At 45.0% G+C, this 24,893-nt stretch overlaps 1 protein-coding gene across 3 annotated transcripts in view; it reads left to right on the top strand.

The window, feature by feature from the left end:
* Nucleotides 1-24,893, top strand: part of map3k5 (mitogen-activated protein kinase kinase kinase 5) — a 137,075-nt gene that overhangs the window by 50,737 nt on the left and 61,445 nt on the right. For all 3 annotated transcript variants that reach the window (XM_062968973.1, XM_062968974.1, XM_062968975.1), the window contains exons 4-7: nt 1,217-1,410; nt 2,186-2,354; nt 4,992-5,098; nt 24,632-24,802. In XM_062968973.1, coding sequence (XP_062825043.1) covers nt 1,217-1,410; nt 2,186-2,354; nt 4,992-5,098; nt 24,632-24,802 — 641 coding nt within the window. The remainder of the gene's footprint in view (nt 1-1,216; nt 1,411-2,185; nt 2,355-4,991; nt 5,099-24,631; nt 24,803-24,893) is intronic.

Raw genomic sequence — 24,893 nt, forward strand, 5'->3', positions numbered from 1 at the left:
TACTGCAAAACACACTGCTATGGCTTGATACCAAGAGCCCAGTCTTCCTTCATCATTCTCACAGTGCTGGGACTGCTTTTTAAAGCTCGCAGTTACAAAGGACAAAGAGGAAATGGGAGTTCTGGGTGAAACAGAAAACGCCTTTGTGAAAAGGAGATTCTTTATCAGAGGCTTTATTAACCATGGTGTACCTATCATGTTGAAAAGGCACCTGCTTCTTAAAGTACAACAGCATAAAGTCAAATAATTAGTTGCATAGTACTTGACCAAAATAAAGTCTCACCCATAGCTTCAGAAACCTCAGGTGTGCCCTTTGAGCTTTGGATGAAATAATATTATTTATGTTTACATAATTGACTTAATGCATCTACCATATATTAATGTATCTTCATAAGGTCACAAAGAGTCAGAAGCGACCGAACAAATAAACAACAACATCTACCCGTTAGTTCATGCCCATTTGAAACCCTGCTCACTGTTCTTCTTTCTTTTCCTTTTGCCTAATGTGTGGCTATCCAAATTAGCAATGTTTAGATAATTGCATCTCTATTGAAAAATTCACATCTGTAGGAGTTATGTGTCTCATCATACTATCTAGATAAATTAGACCACACTTTTCACTAGGTTTAGTGGCTGGGGATTATTGGAGTTATATTTGAAACACATCTAAAGAGATCAGGTTCAGGAAGACAGCTATATCATTACTTTGGAAAAAGGGACAAGTGAAATCATTTCAGTTCCAACTAAGTGATTGTTATTTTCTGTTTTGTAAAATATTGCTGTTTTTACTGTGTTCGGGTCTTTCTGCTTTGCTTGCATTTTTTGTTGTTTAACTTGTTGTTCTGGGACTCACTGTGCATAGGAGTTCAAAGGAGAAATATTAATCATATACTACTTAATTTGCCAGAATAATAATTTCAAAATATTGCTCAGAAGTCTTATGTGCCACCCTGGGTTCTCAACAAGGAGAAAGATGGGGAAGACATTAAATATTATTTTGTTTACAAAAATGTAATAGCAGCATTTACATTAAAAATGTAATAATAAAATTTATATTAAGAATACAGAAGCCTAGCTGCATGGTCTGAGAAAACCCCCTGAACAATTATAGCTATTGAAATATAATAAAAAGGGGCTGCATGTAATGTATTAGTTTTAATATGGTATTGACTGCATGAATGATTTGTCTACTAAGCACATGTTTTTTCTTCTACAGATGTGCACTGGCAACTATATATTTCTTCCATATATGATAACTCCTCATAATAAAGTTTATTGCTGTGACAGCAGTTTTATGAAAGGATTAACTGAGCTGATGCAACCTAATTTTGAACTGTTACTTGGACCAATATGCCTACCTTTGGTTGACCGATTTGTTCAGCTTTTGAAGGTGGCACAGGGCAGCTCAAGGTAACATCTTCAAGTGTCTCCTGCTTTAGTCATAGTAGGACAAAATCTGTTAAAAAGATAGAATATACTTGCCTGTAGTTCTTATGAATGGTGAGATGTAGATAAATGAAGTGGAATTACATTGTACAACAGTACTATTCAAAGTAGTAGTCCATGGGTTGGTGGTGCACCATGGGCCATTAGCTTCTGGCCAAATTCTTGAGTCTGTGTCATCATATTTTCCTTAGCTAAAGCTATGAAAGAAGTGGTTTCTAAACTTGGATCTCCCAAAGGAACTTGTGCTCCCAGAACCCCTAGCTATCATGGCCATTGGTGAGGGCTTCTGGAGATACAGAGCATTGGAAGACCAAGCCAGGAGGACCTTAGTGTGGATTGGTCAACTAGAGACCACTGGAGTATGAGAGAGGGATACACTATTTCATCTTCTCCTGTTAACATAGCACCCATATTTGGAGGCCCCTCTCATTTGACTCACTGCCTATATCCTGTAGTCTCTGAATATTTTGAGTTCCTCTGAAGTTGAAAGGATGTGGCATGTTGTGCAACTTTTCATTACAGAATCGATGAACTTGGGGTTTCTTCCGTTCATATAGTACATATAGGCAGTGACTAAGCATCACATTGTACATATTTTTCCATGTAGACCCCCCTATTTCTGACTCCAGTTTTAGTTTATGTTTGAGGTAGTAGTGGAATTTAAGCCCTTTATTTGTACCTTACTGTAATAGCCAGAAGATTGTTCATTCTTACATTGAAGATTTATTTTCTGTTCTAGCCAATACTTCAAAGAGTCAATTCTCAATGACATCAGAAAAGCACGTAACTTGTATACAGGGAAAGAACTAGCTGCAGAGCTGGCAAGGATACGACAGCGAGTGGATAATATTGAGCTTCTGTCTGCTGACATTGTGATAAACTTAATTTTATCATACAGAGATATTCAGGTAGGAACCTTCTGCTCCTAATTTTAAAATACTATTTTTATTATCTCTATTTTATTTTGATAACATGATTAGTCTAATGCAAGTGAGACCTGCAACCTAATATTAGTGGAGTACTGTTTTTCACCGTTCCAGTCAGTCTAGTTTATTCTCCTCCTCCTTGCCATTTTCCCTCCATGGTAATTTTCCATCCTTCTGCCTTTTGGAGATCCCCCCAAAGGGTTTCATGGTACACTCCATCACTACAGCAGCTTTGGTCACCAATTATTATTGTTATGTTTACTTTTACCCTGCTTTTTCTCTCCACAAGGAGACCAACATCTCCCTGAAAACAATTTTCAGTGCAGACACATAGAAATAGCCATCTATGTTCACCAGACATTGTTAATGTGACACCTTGGCCAGTCTTTGGTACTTGTTGGTCCTGCAAAAGGTAGTTAAATCCCAGGCCATTGGAATGCCAGCCCTCCCCTCTCTAATCAGGGAATCTCTAGTAAATCCCAAATTACGTGAAGATCCTTCTGAATATGCTGGAATAAGGAATGATGCTTCTTACTTGTGATAAGTCTGTTTCTTACAGACTTGACCCACCCTAAGGGGAGTTGGTTTGCAAATGTATTAGAATGTGTCTAGTTCTCTCCTATGGAGAGCAGGTTAGACTTTTCACTGTGGCCTATGTCTGGCTAGGTCTGTTTTTATGTTCTGCAAATGTTAATAAATTGCTTACATTTCTTTATGGAGCATTTGTCTCTCTGGCTATGAGAGACTGGAAGGTCTTTCTTATTCCTGCCAATCTGGAGCAAGTAGGAAGAGCAAATCCCAGACTACAAGAGGCTTGTTCCTTATCTCTAGAAATAGACGTATCACGCGAAAGAACCAGTGTTCCTTTTAGTGGCACTTACATCTTGTTACAGAGTGAAAGCACTCTACAGTCACCAGATTTAATAACAGAACTTGATTACCATGGCAACTTCATACATCTGTAGTTTGGAGTGTGGAGAGGAGTGGGAGCATAAAGACTACAATTCTGTGGGTGCCTCCTCCCCCTCTATCTTCTTATATTATACACACTGGAGTACCTTCTTGAAGTGTAATTTTTTTGTGTGTGTCAGGAGCAACCTGAGTCGCTTCTGGTGTGAGAGAATTGGCCGTCTGCAAGGACGTTGCCCAGGGGATGCCCGGATGTTTTTGATGTTTTTACCATCCTTGTGGGAAGCTTCTCTCATGTCCCTGCATGGAGCTGGAGCTGATAGAGGGAGCTCATCTGAGCTCTCCCCGGGTGGGATTCGAACCTGGCAGCCTTCAGGTCAGCAACCCAACCCTCAGGTTACAAGGCTTTACCCCGTTACACCACCGGGGACTCCTTGAAGTATAATAGCAAAGTTACACACATTATGTGAGATTCTGCACATATGTTGGTACTTTTGAAATTCCCCCTTTTTGCTGTAGCACTTTACAAAGTTGATCCAAACATTATTTTCAAAAGATGGACCCCCAGGACTGACATCTGATGCTAGACAAAAATATGTGATCATAAGAGGGGTGCCAGTGCATTTCCACTGGACCAGTGTGAACATATAGAGCAGTGGTTCTCAACCTGGGGTCCCCAGATGTTTTGGCTTACAACTCCCAGAAATCCCACCCAGTTTACCAGGATTTCTGAGAGTTGAAGGCCAAAAACATCTGGGGACCCCAGGTTGAGAACTACTGATATAGAGTATGAAAGGGACATCATCTCACTCTTACACCTTTTGCAGTTTCTTTTATCTTCCTGTTCATGGATGCAAGCCTCTTCTTGGGTGGTAATTGAGGGAATAAGGTGCTGCCACTTGGAAGTTGATAGTAGTTGCCAAGTTGTGCCCATGCTTTTCACAATTACTTCACAGAATAATGGTTTAATCTTTCGTCCCAATATATTATTCTAGAAGAAAACTATTTTATGAATGGTCACTGGAATCCCAGAGACCTTGGACTAAGCTTCCAAGGGAATCTTGACTCAGGTTCTTCTCCTGACATCTTATTCATCCTTTAATCCCTTGTGTGCCATAGAATTTCATTCAAAATTTTAAGGTTGCAGTGCATGATAATATTGATCTAGCTAAGGACGCTGCATATAGAAAAAGTTTTCCACTCTTCTAGATGTATAGCAGCGTCTCCTGTTCACATCATGAACATGATTGATGAACTTTGGATTGATGTGGATGTAAATAAGGATGCACATCCTCATGCAGGCAATAGAAAATTATGAATTCAGAATGCAAACTCATACACTACACACACTGATGGTGGATAAAATGTCTAATCGTAGTTATAATTTGTCCTAAACTGAAATACTATGTTTGAGAAATGGTTATATACATTCTGATATACAAAATGGAATCTCTTCCCTCACCTTCCTTAAATGCTATCCTAATTTGGAATGAGGATGCAAGACATTAGTATAGAAAGTCTGTGGCTAAAAGGGATTGGATAAAAATGGTAGTAACAACAGAGTGGAAAGTGAGGGATGAATGAATGTGAACTTTATGATTCTAGAACCATTCTGTGTGCAGTAATTGTATCTCATCCTACCATGTGATCATAAAAGTGGGGGCAAATATTCTTTCTTTGACTATATTCCTGTCTTCTGTCTCTTGGAAGGATTATGATTCCATTGTGAAACTGGTAGAGACATTAGAAAAACTCCCAACCTTTGACTTGGCTATGCATCTCCATGTGAAGTTTCATTATGCATTTGCACTGAACAGGTAAATATTTTTTACAGTTAATGAAGTTATAATGCATTATGCTAAATTCATCTTTCTTCACAGGTTTGAAGATTTTCTCAGAACTTAACAAGCAACTAACTTTTGCATCTTTCCCACATCCTTTATTGTTTCTTTCACAGTGTACAAAACAGATTCAGCTATTTCTCTGTCAGTATTTTACTTTCCTTTTTGCATATGATTAGGAAAGCAGCTGAGCAAAGAGAAAACATGGAGAAGCAAATGTTGATGTGAGTAGTCCAGGGAACAAATGATTCTACAAAGCACAAATCTAAAATCAGCATGGTTCTATCTGGATAAGATGGTACACACTTTGGACTCTAATGTATGCCTAATACTGACTCTTTTCCTTCCAGATAGTGCAATAGGTCTCAAGCTATTCTTCAAGGACAGAAAACAAAAGCCAACTAAGTGGCTTGTAGAAAGCATGTTCTTCCCCTTCTATCTTGTTTCCTAAAAACAAGATAAAAGATCAAATGGTTTACATTTGTTTGCCTGTTTCCTTGAAGGTTTTTTTGTCAGCGGGGATGATGGGTAGCAGAGTGAAATCCAAAAATTCACCATCCCGGTCTTCACCTCCTTCTCTCCAGACTGTTTCCCCGTGTGGAAAACAGCACTGGACAAACTCACTCCAGCAGACGAAGTCCAACTGTTGATTAACTTTATTTACATGATCTATTTACAGACAGAGCAAATTCAGTCCTTTCCTCCATGAGTGCTTTCCGAAAGCACTCATGCACACACACACTGCTCATCGCTGTTCTCCGCTCTACACAGGAAAACACTCCCTCTACATTCCACAGGAACAAGATAGTAAGTCCCGGTCAAAACACACTTGACCCCATTGGTCCTGTGATCCATCAATCATAGCAGACTCTCATTAACTCTATAATTGCTGAAACCAGATTGATTTTAACATTTCACAATACACAATACCCTGACAATTCCCCTCCGAAATGTTCAAATCAATTCTCTACATATTTTAACACTCTACACATTTGATCAATCTTTCTAGAACTTCCAGAAGATAATACATGTATACATACAGTCTTTTTCAATCACATGTAAATTGTTTTGATCACAATACATCAACTCTCTTCTTGCATCTTTATTAACACAATCGATGCCAGAACCATAACCTAATACACTGATGCTTCACTTCATTAATCAATAGTTTTCCCAACCTCTGAAAACTTAATTCATTGTGCCACATAGATTAATTTGATGCTGCCAGACTATATTACAACTCACTGCTGACTTAACTATGGATTTCAATGTCTCTTAAAATCCAATTCATTTCATAATCATACTTTTCCATTACAATTATCCACAAAAATGATTTAACTCTCTCTGAACATATATACATATTTCAATTTCCGTTCAGACTAATAAACAGGCACAATGTTTTTGCATCTCTGGCGCTTTGGCAACACCTGTGCCAATTGACAAGTTGGAGACCACTGATCAACTGATTCAATCTCGGTCTCAAGAAGAGATATATCTTCACTTTTTTCTGTCACCTGCTCTTCACTCTCAAGCTTAGGTGATTTTTTCCCGTTACCCCCTCTCTTCTGACTCTTCTGGGGAGTCTGTACTTCCCCATGTTTCACTGGAGTAACCATCTCATCCTTAATGGTTCGTTGCATATCCTTTTCAACAACAGAACCCCCTCCACCTGAAGCTTTCTGTACCTCCGCTTCCTTGGTGGAATTGTTATGAAACAACATCTCTTTGTTCAAATGCAACCTGTCCCAGCCTTCATCCCTCTCAAAGTATGCCCTCTTTGAGAAAATAAGCCTCCCAAGATCACTGTGAAATTTAAGCTTGTCTTTGTAGTACCCTAAGAATTGCATTCTCCTCCACTTAGGCTCTCCCTTTTTCCTCTGGTTGGCTGGAACTTGTACCTGGGCGAATTGACCATAAATTCTCAGTTGTTTTAAATGTGGACATCCTTTATACATTCTCCGAAATGGGATGTCATCCAATTCCTCATCCCATAACCTGTTTAAAATATAATTACTTGTGTGTGAACACTCTGGCCAATTCTTAGTTGAGCTTTTGGAATCTCTAATTAAACACTCATTCATGTGAAGAATTTGCTTCATCCTATTTTGAGCCACGCCTTCTTCATTTGACTTATTTGATTTTACATTTTTAAATCCTATATTCCTTTCACTCAACAGTTTCTTCATCTCTTCATTGCACACATTAATTCCTTTGTCAAAAACTATTTGACCTACATGCTGTTCATAGACCCTTTGAACCATGTCTATCCAATTAGACACCTTTACAACAGCTTCCTTCAAATCTTTAAGGAAGTAAATATAACCAAATCTGGTGTGTCTATCTACTAACAGCAAAGTAAATTGAGAACCTCCCTGGCTTTTTACATCAGATTCTGTTACATATAGATGGACCATTTCAAACATTTCCTGGGTCTTAATTCCAGATCTTTTAGGATGCTCTTTTGATTCAATTCCCATCTCTGAACAAACTGCACAGTCTAATAAATTTTCACATTTTTCACACTCAAAATCTGTGCATATTTCTAAAGTTTTTCTGAGCACCTCTACACGTGCATGACCCATCGCTCTGTGAAGATGATGGATACACCTGTCATGCATAATCTTCTGTTTCACACAATAGACTTGTGCCCCATCTGGAAAGCTATTTTTGTCAAACATCATATACATTTTGTTTCTTTTTACACCTTTTGCCACTACTCGTCCATCTCTCTGAATATAGCAATAGATTCCGCTAAAAATTACTCTATATCCGTTCTCTGTTAAGGTAGCCACACTTAACAAATTAGAACTTAATTCTGGGATGTAAAGTACATTTTCCCAATCCACATTCAAGCAAGGGATGAATACAGTGCCACATTTGTTGAACTTCCTCTCAGTTCCATCAGCCAAAGTCACTGCTGTTCCAGACACATCCCTTCTGTTTTTCAAAAGCTTTAGATTTGTAACAACATGGTGTGTACAACCTGAGTCCAAATACCACTTGTTCTTTTCGGTGATCCTTCCATTCACCGCAGCCATAAACACTTGGGGCTTAGTTGTTGTTGACAAATTCCTTGCCCCTCTGTTCCCACGAGAACTTCTAGCCTTGTTGTTTGGGCAACACCTGTTGCAGACAAAACAACGGCGTGTTTTGACCTGATGTACTGCAACCTCCTCACGATTCCCAGGAACACCATCAGGACCAAAGCCGACCACTTGCGCCCCTTCTTGGCCACACTTCGCCATCGTCTGCTTCTGGGCTTGTTCAAATGCCCTCCGGTCCACTTCCTCTTGGATTCTCCCGCAAACTGAATCCAAATTTAAATCCTGGACTCTCACATTCTGGAAAGAATGTACCAGAAAGTCCCAATCCTCAGACAAGCTGCACAGCACCAGATAACACTTCTGTGCTTCAGAATATTGTAGGCCTCTTTCCTCAGCTCCAATCAATAATTGCTTTAGATTGTCCAAATGTTTTCTGACATCCTGGCCCTGAACAAGCTTTGCTGAAAACAGCCTCTTGGTCCAAATCATCTGAGACATTCAAGTCTCTCTCTGACGGACATTTCTTAAAGCTTGCCATATCTTCTCAGGAGTTTCTCACATGGACAAGTTGGTTTGGTTGGAGGCACAGTATCAAATATGCTTTGGCTTTCCTCCTGTGCTCAGCATTTTGATCTGAATCATCTAGGGTATTATGCAAACCCTCTGCTTCGAGTAATGTGATGACTCATGGGCCTTGTAGTCCTGCTCATGACATTGTGATGCCTGATGAAGAAGAAAACTTGGGTTTTTTACCTTCCCAGTCAGAACTGGAATCTTCCCAGCCAGGTTCTTCCCAGCCAGATCTGGGAACCTTGCACCTGCAAGAGAGTTGTGTTCCAGAAGTATGTCAAACAAACCCTGAGCCTACATCTCCTGTGTTTTCTCGCCATGAGTTTTGTAAACAACAGAGAGGTTTGGAAGCGGCCTCGCGCAGGAGTGCTAGAATAGCTGCTAAGAATTTAGCCAATTAAGCCTGCTTTCCGTGAGAATCTTTAAGGAGTCAAACATCTGGTCTCAGAGATTAGCTTTGTTTCTGGTTCCCAGAGAACTGCTCTCGGCGGGAAAGTTAGACTCTATATAGGTGTTTTAACCGCGAAGTAACTTCGCGGAGTCAATTCGTCAGCCTCCGGAGCGAGTTGTGTCTGGACAGCGCGCTCCGTTCCAAGCCTCGTTCCTGTTCAAGCCTTGTCCTTGTTCTCAAGCCTTCGCTCCTGCTTCCCAGCCTTGTTTACCTTCGGACCTTGCCTCGCCTTCCAGGACTAAACCTTGCCTTGTTTCACGGATTTTACCAAGTAATTCCACGGACCTTGTTCTTGTTCCTCGTTACCTTGTGTCACGATTCAAGCCTTGTTTTCAAGTATCAAGTTAATTCCTAGCCTTGCTCAAGTTCATGGACTAAAGGACCTCGTCATCTCCCCTCACCTTGCCTGGCAAGGTGAGTGTTTCGGTTACTGGATTACAACTTTGGCCCTTAATATTGCATATTGGACATTGGTTCTTGGACTAATTTTGACCTTTCCTGAAAGGTCTGCTTCTGGACTAACTTTTACATTTGTTTTTACCAACTTTATATACTCCTTCAATAAAGATAGTAGATAGAAGTTGGCCTCTGTGTATGGTTATTGGTGCCTTGCAGCCTGGGTCCTGACAGTTTGACTCCGCCACCATAAGCACCAATTAACCAAGGCCAGAATGTCTACCGGAGCCGCGCCGGGTGGACAGCCACTTAGCTACACCATCAGCAAGGACGAAGTGGACCGCATCCGTGACAGACTCAACGCGCAGGATGGAGAAATAAAAGGGTTGAGAGAGCGCGGAATCCGCCTCCCGGCCATGGCGTTGCCAACCAAGTTTTCTGGAGAAGCCTCCAAGGTCCAAGTTTTCCGCCGCCAGTGCCAGGCTTACCTAGAGGCCCGTGCCGCCGAGTTTCCCCAAGAAGACATCAAGGTGGCGTGGGTTTACAGTCTTCTAGACGGGCCAGCGGCCAACTGGGCGACGGCACTGTTCGACCAAGCCTCTCCACACCTAAGATCAGCGCAACACTTCTTGGACCACCTTAAGGAGACCTGGGGAATTGAGGACAATTTGGAGGCAGCCGGTCACAAACTCCGCCGCCTCTTTCAAGGAGACAGACCCATGTCTCAGTACATAGCCGAGTTCCGAGTGCTGGCCCACAACACCGGCTGGAACGATGTAGCCCTCAGAGGACAATTTCGGGAGGGTCTCAACATTGAAATGCTGGAGGAAATCTCCAAGGTGGATCCTCCCCACACTCTTGAAGCACTCATTGATCAATGTTTACGGGCTGAAGTCATGATTGCCAACAGGAAACAGTGGGTACGAGGCCAGAGCGGTAGAGCTGGGGCAAAACCCCTCGCTCCCGCCAGCGTTCAGCCGCGTCCAGTGTGGAGACCCCCACCACCATCCCCATACCCCAGAGGGAGCGAGGAGGTGCCGATGCAGTTGGGCAATGTGCGTCCCAGATTAGATGCCGCCGAGAAGGCCCGCCGCCAACGCCTAAACCTCTGTTGGTATTGCGGGAATGGGGGCCACTTCGCCAGAGAGTGCCCAGCCAAAGGGAAGCCCGCCGCCCGTCTTGCGGCGGCGTCCTCCACGGAGACGAAGGCGTCTGAGGCGGCTGGCACACAGCCGGCGGGGGAAGCCAACGACCGGGCGTAGAGAGGCTCGCCAACCCGGTCAAAAAACCCATTCAAGAGCCGCCAACCGGGGTCCTGTTCCTTCTAGTGGTCACCTTATGGTCAGCAAAAAAGGGACCCGTCATGATCCACGCCATGATAGACTCAGGAGCCACCAACAATTTCATTGATAGAGAGTATGCCGACTCTCTGGGATTACAATATCATGACTTCAAGAATGCCCGTGTGGTGCAAGCCATCGATGGCCGCCCTCTCAAGACGGGCCCTGTAAGCCAGTGGTCGGAACCCACCAGGATGTGGATAAGGGAACATATGGAAGAGATTTCCTTCTTTGTTACTGAGGTTCCCCATTTCCCTGTGATTTTGGGGATTCCATGGCTGACACTTCACGACCCAAGCATCTCCTGGTCCAACAGAGAACTGCAGTTTGCTTCAAAGTACTGCCAAAACCATTGCCTCGTAGCCAAGGTCTGCCATGCCACAGACACCGAGCCCATTATCACCTTGCCAAAGAAGTACTCCGAGTATTGGGATGTATTCAATGAAAAAGAAGCCGAAAAATTACCCCCACATAGACCTTATGACTGTGCCATTGACTTGGTGGAGGGGGCCCCGATCCCGCGAGGGCATCTCTACTCCCTGACTGAACCGGAGCAAGAAGCTCTCAGGGAATTCATAGAGACAAACCTTCGCAAGGGATTCATCAGACCCTCTCAATCCCCAGCCGCCTCCCCAGTGATGTTTGTGAAGAAGAAGTCAGGGGAATTACGCTTGGTGGTGGACTACAGAGCATTGAACAATATCACTAAGCGGAACAGCTATCCCCTGCCCTTAATCTCGGATCTACTAGACCGACTTCGAGGAGCCAAGGTCTACACCAAGCTGGACCTACGGGGGGCTTATAACCTAGTTCGCATCAGAGAAGGGGACGAGTGGAAGACCGCCTTCCAGACTAAATTCGGATTATTCGAGTCCCGAGTTATGAATTATGGATTATGTGGAGCTCCCGCAACGTTCCAGCATTTTGTCAATGACATCTTTCAGGATTATCTAGATCGGTTCTTGATCATCTACCTGGACGGTTTTTTGGTGTTTTCTAGATCACAATCAGAACATGAGAACCACGTTAAAATGGTGTTACAACGATTGCGGGATCATGGGCTTTATGCCAAGCTGGAAAAATGCGCTTTTGATCTACAAGAGGTAGATTTCCTGGGGTACCGCATCTCGCCTCTAGGGCTCTCCATGGACCCGGCAAAAGTTTCAGCAGTATTGGAATGGCGGGCGCCAACCAACAAGAAAGAGGTGCAGCGATTCTTGGGGTTCGCGAACTATTACCGCAAGTTCATTCCAGATTTTGCCCGCTGGTCTGACCCAATCACCAGCTGCATCCGTGGGAAACAGCCCTTCCGCTGGACTGATCAAGCAGAGAAAGGGTTCCAGCAACTAAAGAAATTATTCACGTCCCAGCCAATCCTTCAGCATCCAGATCCTGAAACCCTTTTTGTTGTGCAAGCGGACGCCTCTGATGTGGCAATTGGAGCTGTACTCCTACAACCGGTGGGAGATCACCTTCATCCTTGTGCCTTTTATTCTCGTCAACTAACCGCACCAGAGAGAAACTATACCATTTGGGAAAAAGAACTATTAGCCATAAAGGCAGCTTTTGAAACTTGGAGACATTGGCTAGAAGGGGCCAAATTTCCCATTGAAGTCCATACTGATCATCGGAATCTAGAACATCTAAGAACTGCCCGCAAGCTAAATCAGAGGCAACAACGTTGGGCTTTATTCTTTGAACGTTTTAACTTCCAGATTCATTATGTAACCCCAGCCCAAACCAAGCAAGCAGACGCCCTGTCACGTAAACCGGAATACGCTGCAGGACGCAAGGAGACCTTTGAATCCCAACTACTACAACCCGAGAACTTTGCCACGCTCACAGTGGGGAACACCAAATCCACTCTCATTGATTCAACTCCCTCTACTCCAGGGCCCCTCAGTGCTCAAGAAATCAGGGCTAGTCAGCAAGCAGATGCCTGGGCGCAGGACCAACTTCGTCAAGGACTGCATTTTCCCTTTTCGCTTAAGGATGGACTGCTTTGCTATAGAAATCATGTTTATATCCCACCAGGACCGGGCAGGGAAAAAGCACTTCGTCTGTGTCATGACTGCAAGCCAGCAGGGCATTTCGGACTATTTAAAACCATGCATTTGATCCTAAGAGATTTCTGGTGGCCCAAGATCCGTAAGTGTCACGACCCAGGCTGCAGAGCACCAATAACCATACACAGAGGCCAGAATCTATCTAATATCTTTATTGTAGGAATATATAAAGTTAATAAAAACAAGTGTAGAAAATAGTCCAGAATTAGACCTTCCAGGAAAGGTCAGAATTAGTCCAAAAAAGCAATGTCCAATAAGAAATATTAAGGTCCAAAGTTGTAATCCAATAACCGAAACACTCACTTTGCCAAGCAAAGTGAGGGGAGATGACAAGGTCCTTTAGTCCATGAAACTTGAGCGAGGCTAGGAAATAACTTGATACTTGAAACAAGGCTTGAACGTGGAACAAGGTAACTAAGAACAAGAACAAGGTCCGTGGAATAACTTGATAAATCCGTGGAACAAGGCAAGGATTGATCCTGGGAAACAAGGCAAAGTCCATAGATAAACAAAGGCTGGGAAGCAAGGCGAAGGCTGGATAGCAAGGCAAGGCTTGAGCAGGAGCGAGGCTTGAACCGGAGCGCGCTGTCCAGACACAACTCGCTCCGTAGGCTGACGAATTGACTCCGCGAAGTTACTACGCGGGTAAAACACCTAAATAGAGTCTAGCTTCCCGCCGAAGCAGTTCTCTGGGAATCAGAACCGAAAGCTAACTCTGAGACCAGATGTGAGACTCCCCAAAGATTCTCACGAGAAGCAGTCTTAATTGGCCACATTCTTAGCTGCAATCCTCGCACTCCTGCGCGAAGCTGAATCCAAACTTCTCTGTTGTTTACAAAACTCCCGGCGCAAGAATACGGGAGAAGTAGGCTCTGGGCTTGTTTGACATACTTCTGGGAGACAACTTTCTTGCAGGTGCAAGGTTCCCAGATCTGCCTGGGAAAGATCTGGCAGAGAGGAATCCAGTTCAGACTGGGAAGGTAAAAAACCCAAGTTTTCATCTTCATCAGGAATTACAATGTCCTGAGCAGGACTACAAGGCCCATGGGTCATCACACTATCCCCCTCCTCAAGGCCCCTCCCAAACTGGGGCCCTCTCCCCGAGGCGCGAGGTCGCGGTTTGGTGGGATAGGTTTGATGAAAGCGACGGGTTAGATCAGGAGCATGGACTGTGGAGGCGTCTTCCCAGGAGCGTTCCTCAGGGCCAAAACCCACCCAGTCAATGAGATATTGTAGGCGGCGGCGGTGAAAGCGAGAATCCAAAATGTCCTCAACCTCGAACTCCTCCTCCCCATTCATCAAAACAGGAGGGGGGGCCGGTTGGTCTGTATCAGGACGCACACCATCCGCCGGAAGGAGCAGGGAACGGTGAAACACTGGGTGAATGCGCATTGAACGCGGAAGTTGGAGTTTGAAAGTCACGGGGTTTAATTGCGCCACCACTGGATAGGGGCCAATGAAACGGCCATCTAACTTCCGGCAAGGGCGGTGGGAGGGCAGAAAGCGAGTGGACAGGAAAACCCGATCTCCTACCTTGATTTCGGGGCCCGGCTGGCGATGTTTGTCAGCGTGGCGTTTATAGTCCTCCTTGGCTTGGTCCAGTTGCTGGAGCAAAAGTTGTTGCACCGCTGTGAGTTCCTGCAGCCAATCTTCTGCTGCGGGAACCTCTGAAGTTTCAATGACAGGGGGAAAGAAACGTGGATGGAAGCCGTAGTTTGCAAAGAACGGCGTTTCTTTTGTAGAAGCTTGAACTCCATTGTTGTAGGCAAACTCAGACAGTGGTAACAGAGAAGCCCAATTGTCCTGTTGATAGTTTACATAACAGCGAAGATACTGCTCCAAAGTGGCATTGGTGCGCTCCGTTTGCCCATCTGTTTGGGGATGATGAGCTGAAGATAAGCGAGAGTCTATGCCCAATAGTTTTTGTAGTGCCTTCCAAAAACGAGAGGTGAATTGAGATCCACGGTCTGTGACTAAACTCTTGGGCAATCCATGTAGTCTGAAAACATGTTGAAGAAATAGATCCGCAGTTTCCTTGGCCGTGGGGAGGCCTTCGCAGGGAATGAAATGGGCTAACTTGGTGAATAGGTCCACCACCACTAAGATCGTGGTGAATCCACAGGAAGGTGGTAGGTCAGTGATGAAATCCGCGGAAATTATTTCCCATGGGCGAGATGGGGTAGGAAGGGGGTGTAAAAGCCCTGAGGGCTTCTCCCTTCGTATCTTGGAGCGCTGGCATACTGGGCAGGTGTTGACATATTTTTCCACATCCTTGCGGATCTTGGGCCACCAAAAATCCCTTAGGATCAAATGCATAGTTTTAAATAGTCCGAAGTGTCCTGCTGGTTTGCAGTCATGACACAGACGAAGCGCTTTTTCCCTGCCCGGTCCGGGTGGGATATAAACATGATTTCTATAGCAGAGCAGCCCATCTTTAAGCGAAAAGGGGAAATGCAGACCTTGGCGAAGTTGGTCCTGCGCCCAGGCATCTGCTTGCTGACTAGCCCTGATTTCTTGAGCACAGATGGGTCCTGGAGTAGGGGAAGTTGAACCAATGGGAATGGATTTGGTGTTCCCCACCGTGAGTGTGGCAAAGTTCTCAGGTTGTAGCAGTTGGGATTCAAAGGTCTCCTTGCGTCCTGCAGCGTATTCCGGTTTACGTGACAGGGCGTCTGCTTGCTTGGTTTGGGCTGGGGTCACATAATGGATCTGGAAGTTGAAACGTTCAAAGAATAAAGCCCAACGTTGCTGCCTCTGATTTAGTTTGCGGGCAGTTCTTAGATGTTCTAGATTACGATGATCAGTGTGGACTTCAATGGGAAATTTGGCCCCTTCTAGCCAATGTCTCCAAGTTTCAAAGGCTGCCTTTATGGCCAGTAGTTCTTTTTCCCAAATGGTGTAATTCCTCTCTGGTGTGGTTAGTTGACGAGAATAAAAGGCACAGGGGTGGAGGTGATCTCCCACCGGTTGTAAGAGTACAGCCCCAATTGCCACATCAGAGGCGTCCGCTTGCACCACAAAAGGGGTTCCAGGATTTGGGTGCCGTAGAATTGGCTGGGAGGTGAATAGTTTCTTTAGTTGCTGGAACCCTTTCTCTGCTTGATCAGTCCAGCGGAAAGGCTGCTTTCCACGGATGCAGCTAGTGATGGGGTCGGACCAGCGGGCAAAATCTGGAATGAACTTGCGGTAGTAGTTCGCGAACCCCAAGAAACGCTGCACCTCTTTCTTGTTAGTTGGCGCCCGCCATTCCAATACTGCTGAAACTTTGGCTGGATCCATGGAAAGCCCTAGAGGCGAGATGCGGTAACCAAGGAAATCTACCTCTTGTAGATCAAAAGCGCATTTTTCCAGCTTGGCATAAAGTCCATGATCCCGCAATCGTTGTAACACCATTTTGACGTGGTTCTCATGTTCTGATTGTGATCTGGAAAACACCAAAAAATCGTCCAGGTAGATTATCAAGAACCTGTCTAGATAGTCCTGAAAAATGTCATTGACAAAATGCTGGAACGTTGCGGGGGCTCCGCATAAACCGAAATTCATAACTCGGGACTCAAATAATCCGAATTTGGTCTGGAAGGCGGTCTTCCACTCGTCCCCTTCCCTGATGCGAACTAAGTTGTAAGCCCCCCGAAGATCCAGCTTGGTGTAAACCTTGGCTCCTCGAAGCCGATCCAGTAGATCCGAGATTAAAGGCAGGGGATAGCTGTTCCGCTTGGTGATATTGTTCAATGCTCTGTAGTCCACCACCAAGCGTAGTTCCCCTGACTTCTTCTTCACAAACATCACTGGGGAGGCGGCTGGGGATTGAGAGGGTCTGATGAATCCCTTGCGAAGGTTTGTCTCTAGGAATTCCCTGAGAGCTTCTTGCTCTGGTTCAGTCAGGGAGTAGAGATGCCCTCGCGGGATCGGGGCCCCCTCCACCAAGTCAATGGCACAGTCATAAGGTCTATGTGGGGGTAATTTTTCGGCTTCTTTCTCATTGAATACATCCCAATACTCGGAGTACTTCTTTGGCAAGGTGATGATGGGCTCGGTGTCTGTGGCATGGCATACCTTGGCTACGAGGCAATGGTTTTGGCAGTACGGTGAAGCAAACTGCAGTTCTCTGTTGGACCAGGAGATGTTAGGGTCGTGGAGAGTCAGCCATGGAATTCCCAAAATCACAGGGAAATGGGGGACCTCGGTAACAAAGAAGGAAATCTCTTCCATATGTTCCCTTATCCACATCCTGGTGGGTTCCGACCACTGACTTACGGGGCCCGTCTTGAGGGGACGGCCGTCTATGGCTTGCACCACACGGGCATTCTTGAAATCATGATATTGTAATCCCAGAGAGTCGGCATACTCTCTATCGATGAAATTGTTGGTAGCTCCAGAGTCTATCATGGCGTGGATCATGACGGGTCCCCTTTTTGCTGACCATAATGTGACCACGAGAAGGAACAGGACCCCGGTTGGCGGCTCTTGGATGGATTTTTTGACCGGGTTGGCGAGCCCCTCTACACCCGGTCGTTGGCTTCCCCCGCCGGCTGTGTGCCAGTCGGCTCAGACGCCTTCGTCTCCGTGGAGGACGCCGCCGCAAGACGGGCGGCAGGCTTCCCTTTGGCTGGGCACTCTCTGGCGAAGTGGCCCCCGTTCCCGCAGTACCAGCAGAGGTTTAAGCGTTGACGACGGGCCTTCTCGGCGGCATCTAGTCTGGGACGCACATTGCCCAACTGCATCGGCACCTCCTCGCCTCCTCTGGGGTATGGGGTTGGCGGTGGGGGTCTCCACACCGGACGTGGCTGAACGCTGGCGGGAGCGGGGGGTTTTGCCCCGGCTCTACTGCCCTGGCCTCGAACCCACTGTTTCCTGTTGGCAATCATGACTTCAGCCCGTAAACATTGATCAATGAGTGCCTCGAGGGTCTGGGGAGGATCCACCTTGGAGATTTCTTCCAGCATTTCAATGTTGAGACCCTCTCGGAATTGTCCCCTGAGGGCTACATCGTTCCAGCCGGTGTTGTGGGCCAGCACTCGGAACTCGGCTATATACTGAGACATAGGTCTGTCTCCTTGGAAAAGGCGACGGAGTTTGTGACCGGCTGCCTCCAAATTGTCCTCGATTCCCCAAGTCTCCTTGAGGTGGTCCAAGAAGTGTTGCGCTGATCTTAGGTGTGGAGAGGCTTGGTCGAACAGTGCCGTCGCCCAGCTGGCCGCTGGCCCGTCTAGAAGACTGTAAACCCATGCCACTTTGATGTCTTCTTGGGGAAACTCGGCAGCACGGGCCTCCAGATAAGCTTGACATTGGCGACGGAAGACATGAACCTTAGAAGCTTCTCCAGTAAACTTGGTTGGCAACGCCATGGCCGGAAGACGAACTCCGCGTTCCTTCAAACCCCTTATTTCTCCATCCTGTGCATTGAGCTTATCACGGATTCGGTCCACCTCTTCCTTGTCGATGGTGTAGGTAATCGGCTGGCCGCTCGGCCCAGGTACGGTTCCGGTAGACATTCTGGCCAAGGTTAATTGGTGCTTAGGGTGGCGGAGTCAAACTGTCACGACCCAGGCTGCAGAGCACCAATAACCATACACAGAGGCCAGAATCTATCTAATATCTTTATTGTAGGAATATATAAAGTTAATAAAAACAAGTGTAGAAAATAGTCCAGAATTAGACCTTCCAGGAAAGGTCAGAATTAGTCCAAAAAAGCAATGTCCAATAAGAAATATTAAGGTCCAAAGTTGTAATCCAATAACCGAAACACTCACTTTGCCAAGCAAAGTGAGGGGAGATGACAAGGTCCTTTAGTCCATGAAACTTGAGCGAGGCTAGGAAATAACTTGATACTTGAAACAAGGCTTGAACGTGGAACAAGGTAACTAAGAACAAGAACAAGGTCCGTGGAATAACTTGATAAATCCGTGGAACAAGGCAAGGATTGATCCTGGGAAACAAGGCAAAGTCCGTAGATAAACAAAGGCTGGGAAGCAAGGCGAAGGCTGGATAGCAAGGCAAGGCTTGAGCAGGAGCGAGGCTTGAACCGGAGCGCGCTGTCCAGACACAACTCGCTCCGTAGGCTGACGAATTGACTCCGCGAAGTTACTACGCGGGTAAAACACCTAAATAGAGTCTAGCTTCCCGCCGAAGCAGTTCTCTGGGAATCAGAACCGAAAGCTAACTCTGAGACCAGATGTGAGACTCCCCAAAGATTCTCACGAGAAGCAGTCTTAATTGGCCACATTCTTAGCTGCAATCCTCGCACTCCTGCGCGAAGCTGAATCCAAACTTCTCTGTTGTTTACAAAACTCCCGGCGCAAGAATACGGGAGAAGTAGGCTCTGGGCTTGTTTGACATACTTCTGGGAGACAACTTTCTTGCAGGTGCAAGGTTCCCAGATCTGCCTGGGAAAGATCTGGCAGAGAGGAATCCAGTTCAGACTGGGAAGGTAAAAAACCCAAGTTTTCATCTTCATCAGGAATTACAATGTCCTGAGCAGGACTACAAGGCCCATGGGTCATCACAGTAAGGATGTGGAAAAATATGTCAACACCTGCCCAGTATGCCAGCGCTCCAAGACAAGAAGGGAGAAGCCCTCAGGGCTTTTACACCCCCTTCCTACCCCATCTCGCCCATGGGAAATAATTTCTGCGGATTTTATCACTGACTTACCACCTTCCTGTGAATTTACCACGATCCTAGTGGTGGTGGACCTTTTCACCAAGTTAACCCATTTCATTCCCTGTGAAGGCCTTCCCACGGCCAAAGAGACTGATCTATTCCTCCAACATGTTTTCAGATTACATGGATTGCCCAAGAGTTTGATCACAGACCGTGGATCCCAATTCACCTCTCGTTTCTGGAAGGCACTACAAAAACTATTGGGCATAGACTCTCGTTTATCTTCCGCTCATCATCCCCAAACAGATGGGCAAACGGAGCTCACTAATGCCACTTTGGAACAGTACCTTCGCTGTTATGTAAACTACCAACAGGACAATTGGGCTTCTCTGTTACCACTGTCGGAGTTTGCCTACAACAATGGAGTCCAGGCTTCTACAAAAGAAACGCCGCTCTTTGCAAACTACGGTTTCCATCCACGTTTCTTTCCCCCTGTCATTGAAACTTCAGAAGTTCCCGCAGCAGAGGATTGGCTGCAGGAACTCACAGCGGTGCAACAACTTTTGCTCCAGCAACTGGACCAAGCCAAGGAGGACTATAAACGCCACGCTGACAAACATCGCCAGCCGGGCCCCGAAATCAAGGTAGGAGATCGGGTTTTTCTGTCCACTCGCTTTCTGCCCTCCCATCGCCCTTGCCGGAAGTTAGATGCCCGTTTCATTGGCCCCTATCCAGTGGTGGCGCAATTAAACCCCGTGACTTTCAAACTCCAACTTCCGCGTTCAATGCGCATTCACCCAGTGTTTCACCGCTCCCTGCTCCTTCCGGCGGATGGTGTGCGGCCAGATGTAAACCGGCCGGCCCCCGTCCCTGTTTTGGTGGATGGGGAGGACGAGTTCGAGGTTCAGGACATTTTGGATTCTCGCTTTCACCGCCGCCGCCTGCAATATCTCATTGACTGGGTGGGTTTTGGCCCTGAGGAACGCTCTTGGGAAGACGCCTCCACAGTCCATGCTCCTGATCTAACCCGTCGCTTTCATCAGACCTATCCCGCCAAGCCACGACCTCGCGCCTCGGGGAGAGAGTCCCGGTTTGGGAGGGGGCTTGAGGAGGGGGATAGTGTGATGACTCATGGGCCTTGTAGTCCTGCTCATGACATTGTGATGCCTGATGAAGAAGAAAACTTGGGTTTTTTACCTTCCCAGTCAGAACTGGAATCTTCCCAGCCAGGTTCTTCCCAGCCAGATCTGGGAACCTTGCACCTGCAAGAGAGTTGTGTTCCAGAAGTATGTCAAACAAACCCTGAGCCTACATCTCCTGTGTTTTCTCGCCATGAGTTTTGTAAACAACAGAGAGGTTTGGAAGCGGCCTCGCGCAGGAGTGCTAGAATAGCTGCTAAGAATTTAGCCAATTAAGCCTGCTTTCCGTGAGAATCTTTAAGGAGTCAAACATCTGGTCTCAGAGATTAGCTTTGTTTCTGGTTCCCAGAGAACTGCTCTCGGCGGGAAAGTTAGACTCTATATAGGTGTTTTAACCACGAAGTAACTTCACGGAGTCAATTCGTCAGCCTCCGGAGCGAGTTGTGTCTGGACAGCGCGCTCCGTTCCAAGCCTCGTTCCTGTTCAAGCCTTGTCCTTGTTCTCAAGCCTTCGCTCCTGCTTCCCAGCCTTGTTTACCTTCGGACCTTGCCTCGCCTTCCAGGACTAAACCTTGCCTTGTTTCACGGATTTTACCAAGTAATTCCACGGACCTTGTTCTTGTTCCTCGTTACCTTGTGTCACGATTCAAGCCTTGTTTTCAAGTATCAAGTTAATTCCTAGCCTTGCTCAAGTTCATGGACTAAAGGACCTCGTTATCTCCCCTCACCTTGCCTGGCAAGGTGAGTGTTTCGGTTACTGGATTACAACTTTGGCCCTTAATATTGCATATTGGACATTGGTTCTTGGACTAATTTTGACCTTTCCTGAAAGGTCTGCTTCTGGACTAACTTTTACATTTGTTTTTACCAACTTTATATACTCCTTCAATAAAGATAGTAGATAGAAGTTGGCCTCTGTGTATGGTTATTGGTGCCTTGCAGCCTGGGTCCTGACAAGTAAGGACCGCATCATTACTGACCACGAAGCATAATTTTCATCAGATAGCTTTTCCATGCTGGAAATGAAGCTTTTTCCAGCCATCTCAGCCATCAAGATTCAACACCCCAAGCTCCCGGTGAATCAGCTGCCTCTGTGACCCTCGGTCCCCGAGATTAAGCCGTACTGCCACTTAAGTGCAGACTCAGGCGGTCACAATCTTCTCCTGCAGCTTCACTGGAGCTCTCTTTCGGGTCCCCTCCGTCTCTAGAATCCCACTCAAGGCCGCACCGTTGCTGAAAGCTCACCAGCCATCAGCATCTCCATCCACTGCGCAACAGAAGCGTGGAGGCCTGGGCCCATAACCCACTGTCAGCGGGGATGATGGGTAGCAGAGTGAAATCCAAAAATTCACCATCCCGGTCTTCACCTCCTCTCCAGACTGTTTCCCCGTGTGGAAAACAGCACTGGACAAACTCACTCCAGCAGACGAAGTCCAACTGTTGATTAACTTTATTTACATGATCTATTTACAGACAGAGCAAATTCAGTCCTTTCCTCCATGAGTGCTTTCCGAAAGCACTCATGCACACACACACTGCTCATCGCTGTTCTCCGCTCTACACAGGAAAACACTCCCTCTACATTCTACAGGAACAAGATAGTAAGTCCCGGTCAAAACAGACTTGACCCCATTGGTCCTGTGATCCATCAATCATAGCAGACTCTCATTAACTCTATAATTACTGAAACCAGATTGATTTTAACATTTCACAATACACAATACCCTGACATTTTTTGCAAGTAGGTCTTTATTTTGAATGATAACAATAACAATAATAAACCAGTAATTGTTTTGCAATTTGTGGTGATAATGGTGCTTTACTAAAATATTAGTTTTTATCAGTTGTTGATGACATCACTACCCCCAAAGCTTTAATAAAAAGCCATGTTTTCACCTGCCTTCAGAATACACTAGCATAAACTCCTATTGGGCATCTTAAGGAGAAGGCCCTCTTGAGCCTCCTGGCAAAGTGTATTGACTCCACTGAGGAAAGCCCTTCCAGTGCACCTCTGTCCCCAGGCAGACATACATACATAGAGAGAGCTGTTTCTTCAAGTGTTAAGGTTCCAAGTTTTTTAGGTCTATTGGCAAATCTTCTGACTGATGTTTTCTAGTTTCCACATTATATTTCAGTCACCAGTCTACTTGTAGTCATATTAAAAAGCAGCTCCAGATAGAGAACATTTCAGTTGTCATAATCAAGAAGTTACCAAATATGGCTGATTTATCCCTTTTGAAGGTCATACTTGGAATACAAGTTGAGCCAGGTCCAAAGCACTTTTAGGTCATGGAGTTCACCAGGATCTCCAAGTGATCAATATAGATGTAAGAGTGCCCCGCAAAGTGCTCATCTGCTTTTTCTGTGGGAGTTTGACCCCATTCGGGACAAGGTGCTTACCCAGTGAGAAATTCAATTGTGTTCAAGACTGGAACACAATACAATGTGAAAATGGGAAATATTGGCTATTTCTGCAAGACAGTGTAGGCTCTCTAAGAGCTTGTATAATTAATGTAAATAAGTAAGGATTTACTGACATAACAATAAATGAATATACATTTTCTTGATCTTGATGACCAGAAACATATAGGTATTATTAAGTCTTGCAATTCACTAGATTCTATAAACTAAACATAGGGCTTGTTCTGCTTAGCATTCATCCTGCTCATTAGCAAAATGCACAATGGGGAACTGTTTGTTTTGTCATTGCTTTGCCAGAGAAAAATGAAGTGGGCTGCTCATGAAAAGACACTTCAGATCTGTTTATTTTGTTTGTTTTTATTTTTTGCATGCACAGCTTTTCTGTCCAACAGTTTATGGAAAACCAAAAGTAGATTTTCATATGTGAGAACTGTATGTATTATTTCATCACATATGAACACGTTGTACATCCAGCATAACAGAGACGTGTGTTAAACGTTTGCATGCTATTTTTGGTCGATATTTAAGGACCACAGCTGAAATAGTTCTGCATTCCAGAGAAATTTGTATAAAAGTGAGGTCAGCCAAGGGATGCAGAGGAGACCGTGTGCCTCTTTGTTGGGCACATGGAATGCAAAGCCATTTTCCAAAATGGGTCAGTTTCATGGGAGAGAATTCATTCTTTAACTAAGAAATCAAGATGTGGTTTCATTTTTCGAGTTTCTTGTCAGATACAAATGAGAAAAGCTGTGTTTGTTCTAGAAAAGCCACAACAGTAATGAGGTTAGAATATGAGATGCATTACATTTATTATTGGTTTCCTATTGCTTCAGCTCATGCCATTCAGATACTCAGCAGCAATCATACTGCAGACTGAGAACTATTTTCTAATGTCTTAGTGTAGAGCTTTCCAAGCATTTCGTGTTGGTGACACACTTTGTAGATATGCATCATTTCACAACACAGTAATTCAGTTTTACTAGCAAACTGGAAGTTCAACTCCAACCCTTTAGAAGAGATACGTACAGATACATACATTGTGATAATGAAATGAATGGGGACACAACATATCTCATGAAAACATTTCATTTTTATTTTTAAAAATATATGGTTTGTAAGAAAACACATTTCCAAGATTTTTTTTTCATTTTCTGTTACATTTAGGCACACTGCAGCTGACACACTAACGTCATGACACATAGTTTGAAAAGTTCTGTATTAGTGTAATCTGAAAATATCAAAACAGATTGGAATTCCTGCAGTATAATTTTCTAGATGCAATGGTCATGCGGCAAAGAGAGAAACTGAGAAAGAGAACTGAATCAGATACTGTTCTGTCTATATTTTAGTGGCTTCATCTCTTCCATCTCCCTTTCTAGACATCTCAAACTTGCCTTTCAAACATTGTGAAGTGATTAGACATTAGAATCACAGAAACCTACAACATGTTGAAATGTTTTTATTTCATTTTTTAAAACAGACGAAATCTACCTGGAGACAGACAGAAGGCGCTAGATATTATGATCCCTCTAGTGGAGTGTGAAAGCCAAGTAGCTTCAGATATGTATTGTCTTGTGGGACGCATCTACAAAGATATTTTTCTGGATTCTGGATTTACAGACACTGAAAGTAGAGCCCAAGGAACATTGTGGTAAGTTGTCCTTTACTAAAAGATTTAGTTAAAATATTCCAACCAATTATTAGAGGTGAAACATTGACTGTTAATTAACTAGCCATATTAT

The sequence above is a fragment of the Anolis carolinensis genome, chromosome 1, assembly GCF_035594765.1.
Source record: "Anolis carolinensis isolate JA03-04 chromosome 1, rAnoCar3.1.pri, whole genome shotgun sequence".
Taxonomy (NCBI): Eukaryota; Metazoa; Chordata; class Lepidosauria; order Squamata; family Dactyloidae; genus Anolis; species Anolis carolinensis.